At 39.4% G+C, this 7,346-nt stretch overlaps 1 protein-coding gene across 1 annotated transcript in view; it reads left to right on the top strand.

The window, feature by feature from the left end:
• Positions 1–7,346, top strand: part of RNF13 (ring finger protein 13) — a gene marked incomplete in the record, with an annotated part of 42,939 nt that overhangs the window by 23,403 nt on the left and 12,190 nt on the right. The window contains 2 exon segments of the mRNA XM_015817732.1: positions 469–574; positions 1,537–1,630. Coding sequence (XP_015673218.1) covers positions 469–574; positions 1,537–1,630 — 200 coding nt within the window.

Genomic DNA, 7,346 nt, shown 5'->3' with positions numbered 1-7,346 from the left:
GATGCCTCACAAACCTTCTACTTACTATGGTGATATACAGAACAAAATATTCAGCTTAAGTGTAAGGATGGTGTTTTGCTTGCTTTTGATGCTGAAATTGCCACAGATTTAAGTATATTTCCATATTTCAAAACCTTCTATTTTCTTGTGAAAGTTATATGAAATTTGTAGGTTTCAGTGTTCAAATTTTAAACAAATTTATGCAAGGGTTTTTATGCTACCTACCTTCTAAAGTTATAGGATTTTATTTAAAAATAATGCTGGCTTATAAAAATATACAGTATAAAAGTGCCCACATATATGATCTGTGTAAATTTAAAACTTCAAAGAAATATATAACCAAATGTAACAATCAAGTGTCTTAGCAGAAGAAAAGTGAAGTATTTTCAGATTTCCTTACAGATATTCTTCTCTGTATAACATGTTGGTAGAATTTTTACAATAAATTATTTTTCCTTTCCTTCACAGAGCCCATATTGTGCTAATTCCAGAGTTCAGTCTTCCTTTGGAATATTACCTAATCCCATTCTTAATTATTGTGGGAATCTGTCTCATCCTTATTGTTATATTCATGGTAGGTATAATATTTTCTCATTATGTTATCTTTAGATTTTCTCTACACATATAAACACATTTTTATTGCTGAACTCATTGTTTTAATGTTTAGTGTATGTATTTGTGAAAGATATTGCTGGCATTAGGTAAACTGTACATTAGAATCTTTAGCATAGGTTTAAAAAGCTGTTTGGGTTATCACTCCAGTTGAGTTTTCCATGGATTCATCAGTTTAAGAAGAGCTTCCTTATGGATAGTATTTATATTCAACTTAATATGATATGAATCCCCTGCATGCCACATAGAAGGTTTCATGTGCAAATATTATAAACCCAACCTTTAATTAAAATATGCTTGTTGCTTCTGATGGTATATGAAGCTTATAGTTTTTGTCACAATTCTTTTTCATTGTTTATTTTAGGAATTGGGGTAGACTACAAGTTGAATATCATAGTAGGTTAGAGAAGCAAATTAAAGGTTAAAATCCTTTTTATGTTGCAGGTTAAGGGAACTATGATTCCAGATATTTTCAAATGTATCTGGAATACAAGAGTTTATTATGCAAGATTTAATGCATCAGACCTTTAAGAATTTTATTTTATTATTTTTTGTGATGATTAATGCATTTCTTTTACATAAGCAAGTGAACAAAAAGTAGCTAGTACTTAGAGTAATAGATATTTTTTTGTGCAGCAAATTTATTAAAATAGTACTAGTCATATGAAGGTGAACTGGAAAAATGTTTTCCTACAGTAGAAGTAGGTGGTTCTTACAGTTATCATATGTTTTTCTTAGCAGTCCATAACTGCTGAAAGTTTAAACATTATCGTATTATGTTAACTGAAGATTTGGATAAGAATTTACATGTAGGAGTCTTATTGTTGTATTTTATAAATAGTTTTATTATACTTCCTTATTTTTAGGTAACTCAAAACAAATTGAGTAGTCCTATACTTTCTTATTTTATTTTTCTCTTTTAAGATAACAAAATTTGTTCAAGACAGACACAGAGCAAGAAGGAATCGTCTGCAAAAGGATCAGCTTAAGAAGCTTCCAATACATAAGTTCAAGAAAGGTAAATGGAATGTTTTAGAAATTTTAAAATAATCTCTACCCTGGCCGATTTTAAACACTGTGTTAGAGCTGCAGAAAACAATTTGATAGTGTTTTGCACACTGACAAACTCTAATGCTTTCAATGCAATTAGTATAGGATTGGTATGCAAAGCTCCTGACTGAAGTCTAGAATAGACAAGAGCAGAACGCATGTTGGAAGGAATGGAAAATATGGTTGCCCCTTTCAGCTCCCTGACCCAGCTTCCTCAACTAAAAACTGCTCTGTAGAAGTCATATGGAAAGAAGCACTTTTGTGGGCACACTAGAATGTAGTTCCACGATGTAAGAAAGCAGGATGTAAATGTACTACAAGTAAAGCATAAAAATGTTTCAAGATAAAATATTGTAATTTCAAGAAAGGAGATCGTGATTTTTTTTCTTTATTCTATAGCTTATGACAACTTAATTCAATGAAGTCTGCCCTCTTATATAATATGAATCATGTAAATAGCTTACAAAAGCAGTTATTTGTCAACAGTCGTTCAATAACAGCTCTTAGAAGAAATAAACTAGTTCTTCTATATTTCAAGTACAGAATGATATCTTCTACTCAGGGCATTAAGGTTTTGTTGTTTGCTGTCAAAAGGAGAAAAGAAGCTTGCTGTATACGCTATAGCTGTTTTCCGCTACTGCTTTGACAACTGTTTGGGATTCTGATTTGCAGAATTTCCAGGTAGTATGGCAGCAGTTTCAAAGAATCTGCTTCCACATATCTGAAGGACATCTTATTGAGAAAGTCTGTACTGTATTAAGTTTTCAGAAATCAGTCATTAAAAAACTGAATAGGATCTTTCCTTTGACATGTGCTTAAACTGAATTTTCCCATGGTATATTGTACTTTTTCTTCATTGTGTACTGTTCAGGGGGGAGTGAGGATGTCAGTTTGTGAGGGTTTTTGCTTTATAACATGGCATAATTCAGTGGACCATTTATTGTAGCTTATAAACAGATCTATAACTACATAATACCACTATCAACAGAAAGAATATCTATGAATTCAAGGCAAAACTCTACCCCGCATGTTGTTTGCCCTTGATAAATACCTATCTTGCATTATTCATGATATTGTCAGTAGTACTACTGCAAAGCAGATATTTGATTGAAAAGTGTATTTGACATGATGTGCAAAATTAATTTCTTCTAATCTTAATGATATTTACTATGCAAAGCTGAGTGATCTTTGCTGAATAGTTTTGTTTCATTGAGCTTGAAATGGACTATAAAGGATTATGAAAGAGGCTAAGGTTTCTTTCCCCTTTCCTTTCCAACAAATACATAAATATAGTAGCAGGACTGAGCCTTACACACCCTAGGTCCAATTCCTGATGAGTCCTACCTTCCAGAATGATACCTTTACCTGTTCTCCTCCACATGACCCAGTATGTGTTCTCCTCCACATGACCCAGTATGTAAAAGAAAATGAATGGCATAATGCTACCTCTTCTGACTTTATAGGCATGTGGTTAGGGAAATCAGCTCTACTTTTATGTGAGGAGACTAATCTTACAAGCAATAAATAGAATCACAAGCATTAAAAATATAGACCACATTTCAGAATAACTGCCAATAAAAAAATGGAGTGGCAACCCTAAGACTCTTTACATTAACCATGAGATTATGTTGGTCTTTTGTCCAAGATGTACAATTACTGAACTTGCATAGAGAAAATGTATATCAAAGACAATAAATTAGATTAATATCATATGCAGCCACAGTATTCTTATGCAATATTACTAGCTCTCAATTATGAAGTCAGTTTGGTGTACAAATAGTCTTCAACTATCACAATAATTCGGACTGAAATTTCTGTCATTAATATAAAGTATGACTGCACTACTTAGCAACGGCAATTCCTGCAGTCCCAGTTGCTGTTAACCGAGCCCCATGGTCATTCGGTAAGGCAACTTCCTGCCAGCTTCCCATAACCAAGTCATTGGGAAGCCAGCAGGAAGTTGCAAGTTCCAGGCAGGCAGGCAGGCAGGCAGGCAAGTGTCTGTTGGGGGGAGGGACAGAGGAGGTGCAGGAGAGGATGGGGAAGGATGCAAGGGAGGCGCCATGAGGGTCAGGGAACATTCATAGTATTACGTGAATTAACAGCTTGGGAGGATGAGCAGGTCACGGAGACTTAACGCCAGCAACTTGCAACTTTCCCTGCCAGCTTCCCCACTGACTTTCTGGAGAAATTGGCAGGGAAGGATGAAAATGGTCTCGGAGTCAGTCCTCCTCTCATGGACACACTCCTCCGCCGGAGATGCTTTTCCCCGAAGAAGTGATCCTGCGATTACTTCCGAATTGGAGAGCAGTGGAGGGTATGGCTGGCTTATGGGGTGGAAACACCCTTTACCCCAGGATGCACAAGTAGGGGGAGGGGGGTGCCGCCGCTCGTTTTGCACTCCAGGAAGGCCCATGGAGTCATAGACGCCTGCGCCAGTCTCCACGGGGTGCACGTCGTGTTTACGAGCAGGGCGTCCACCCCTCTCCACTCTGCTCCGCTCGGCATCTCCACACATGGGAGAGGCGGCGAGGCCGCGCAACCGTCCATTCTCGGAAGACGTCTCACGGTCCCCAACCACCTCAAGCGTCTCTCGCTCTCCTCCATCCACTGCAAGCCGGACACCGCAACCAAGCCGTCCAGATGCATCAGAAACCCCACAGTCACCCCTCGCAGCCTCAAGCGCAGCACGCGTTGCGGAGCGGGTCCAAGCTCCCCGTCTACAGGGGGGTGCCATCGCTCCGTGATGGATTGTCCTTTGCCGACGGTGTGCCGGCGTCCATAAAGCACTAAGGGGGGTGGATGGAGGGGGGTCTAGGGGTGCATTGCCCATACTGACATAAGTCACCGACAGACCCACACTACCGGCTGAGTCCTCGTAGTTGCCGGGTAGGGCACCTTGGTCACAGAAGAACGTTCCATCATGCAATCCATCGTTGTTAGCAGGTTTGTCTCGACTAGGTGGATTAGGAGGTCGTAAGCCGTTCTCCGTTCGTACATTCGCCCAGTTGCACTGCCGGGGGTGTGCGGGTCGTAGCCGGGTGTCAATTCTCTCAAAGCATGGTAGAGCAAGATCAAGATCACGGAGGTCAGTGGGTCTACTCATGAGTGACTGCCCCCCGGGGTTACCACCATGGGGGCCTTCAAAAGAATGTGCCCTAGAGGGTTGATATGCTGAGGGAGTTCCACTCTCTTCCTTTTGCCAGACCAATTGGGGAGTATGCCCACCCTCATCTTCCTGCACCGCTATTATTTGTTTAAAACTGTTATAGCTGCTTATTACAGCAGACTGTGTTGTTACCTGCTTTCTGGAATGATCTTTGAAGCTAACGTCTCATTCCTTTTGTGGCTTTCTTGGAGCTTCTTATAGATTACCATATGTTATCAGAGATTCAAGAATAATCTTTCCTAGCCCTGGTACCATAGTTTTGGTTGTGTTCTTCTATTTGGAGAATTGTCTGTAGTCCTCAAAAGAACAAACTGTTTCTCTTCTACCAGAAAGGCAGAGGGGTTAATAACTAACTGTATATATGGTGCAGGGCATGCAGCTGCCCCTCTGAAATGAATGAATGTAGGTTGAAATTCCAGTGCATCTGGCTGTCAGTGAATTGTGGGAGGGAGCTGCCTGCCTATTCACTGCAAAGAATAACTATTACTTTGCTCTTATGTTAAACTATGTATCTTACATTGCATTGAACTCGTAGGATACACATGCATGTATGCTACTTTTGTTTATAGTGCCCTAATGAAATAAAAATTTATACCTGTTTAAAGTAACCATAAGTTGTTTGTTTCATTGCAACTTTAAGTTGAAAAGTGCCCATGGACTCCACATTATCAAACTTTTAAATAGCTGCTGCTTGTTGACTTCTTATGCTGCTACTTCAGGTCCTAATTTAGAGAGCCACTATGCTATTTTACTTTCAGATATAGAGGGCGGATAAAATGGGAGACTTTGGCACTGAGTGGAGAAGTCCCTTTATTGATGTTCTTTGGAGATAATTCTACCTTTCTGTCTTTACAAAGTGGACATAAATTAGAGTCAATGCCCATGGACACTAAGGGGAGAGCAGTTGGCATAGGGGACCACTCTAGAGTTCTATGCCAAGCTGCCTTCAAAAATCTGTAGTTAGCGCCATTCAAGGCTTTGGTTTATTTATTTTTATTTATAATTATAAAGTATAATTTATATATGTATATTCATTCCTCTGGCCTTTATATAAATTACCTTTAATAGAAGCAACCTCACAAATAGAAGTAATTTGCACGTTACACCTTCCTTTCTGCAATTGTAAATTTTGCAATGCAACAGTTAGGTAGTTTTCTCTATAAATGTTTACTATTTAGCTGAGGCAATTTGTTTCATATTATGAAGAAGGAAATCATCCCAGACAACTGAAGAATCATTTTCATCAAGTTGTAATTAAATGCAGCTACTCTATCTAATCAGCCTTTGTGTGGTTGCTGCNAAAACTCACAGTTCGCTTTAAGTTGCAGCGGTGGCGGCGGCTTCTAGCTTCGCTACAGCGAAGGCGTCCTGGATCGCGGAGAAGCCCGGGGCTCCGGAGGAGTTCTCACCTACATCGTCCACAAGGGACGACTCGGGAACTCAACTCCTACCCCGGGCAGCTCACCTATCCCCTTATGCCCAGGGGAAAGGTATCAAGCAGTTTGACAGCTGGTGCTGGCTGTCAAAACGGCTTTTACGCAGAAACAGGCGGGAGGCAGCTACAGCTGCGTCTGACGAGGTCGCCTGCCACCGGAAGTCCCATTAAGGTTTTGTTGTTTGCTGTCAAAAGGAGAAAAGAAGCTTGCTGTATACGCTATAGCTGTTTTCCGCTACTGCTTTGACAACTGTTTGGGATTCTGATTTGCAGAATTTCCAGGTAGTATGGCAGCAGTTTCAAAGAATCTGCTTCCACATATCTGAAGGACATCTTATTGAGAAAGTCTGTACTGTATTAAGTTTTCAGAAATCAGTCATTAAAAAACTGAATAGGATCTTTCCTTTGACATGTGCTTGAACTGAATTTTCCCATGGTATATTGTACTTTTTCTTCATTGTGTACTGTTCAGGGGGGAGTGAGGATGTCAGTTTGTGAGGGTTTTTGCTTTATAACATGGCATAATTCAGTGGACCATTTGTTGTAGCTTATAAACAGATCTATAACTACATAATACCACTATCAACAGAAAGAATATCTATGAATTCAAGGCAAAACTCTACCCCGTATGTTGTTTGCCCTTGATAAATATCTTGCATTATTCATGATATTGTCAGTAGTACTACTGCAAAGCAGATATTTGATTGAAAAGTGTATTTGACATGATGTGCAAAATTAATTTCTTCTAATCTTAATGAGATTTACTATGCAAAGCTGAGTGATCTTTGCTGAATAGTTTTGTTTCATTGAGCTTGAAATGGACTATAAAGGATTATGAAAGAGGCTAAGGTTTCTTTCCCCTTTCCTTTCCAACAAATACATAAATATAGTAGCAGGACTGAGCCTTACACACCCTAGGTCCAATTCCTGATGAGTCCTACCTTCCAGAATGATACCTTTACCTGTTCTCCTCCACATGACCCAGTATGTGTTCTCCTCCACATGACCCAGTATGTAAAAGAAAATGAATGGCATAATGCCACCTCTTCTGACTTTATAGGCATGTGGTTAGGGAAATCA

This window comes from Protobothrops mucrosquamatus, unplaced genomic scaffold (genome assembly GCF_001527695.2).
Source record: "Protobothrops mucrosquamatus isolate PMUCROS unplaced genomic scaffold, P.Mucros_1.0 scaffold_129, whole genome shotgun sequence".
In the NCBI taxonomy this organism is placed as follows: domain Eukaryota; kingdom Metazoa; phylum Chordata; class Lepidosauria; order Squamata; family Viperidae; genus Protobothrops; species Protobothrops mucrosquamatus.
This window is presented reverse-complemented; position numbering and strand designations above follow the sequence as displayed.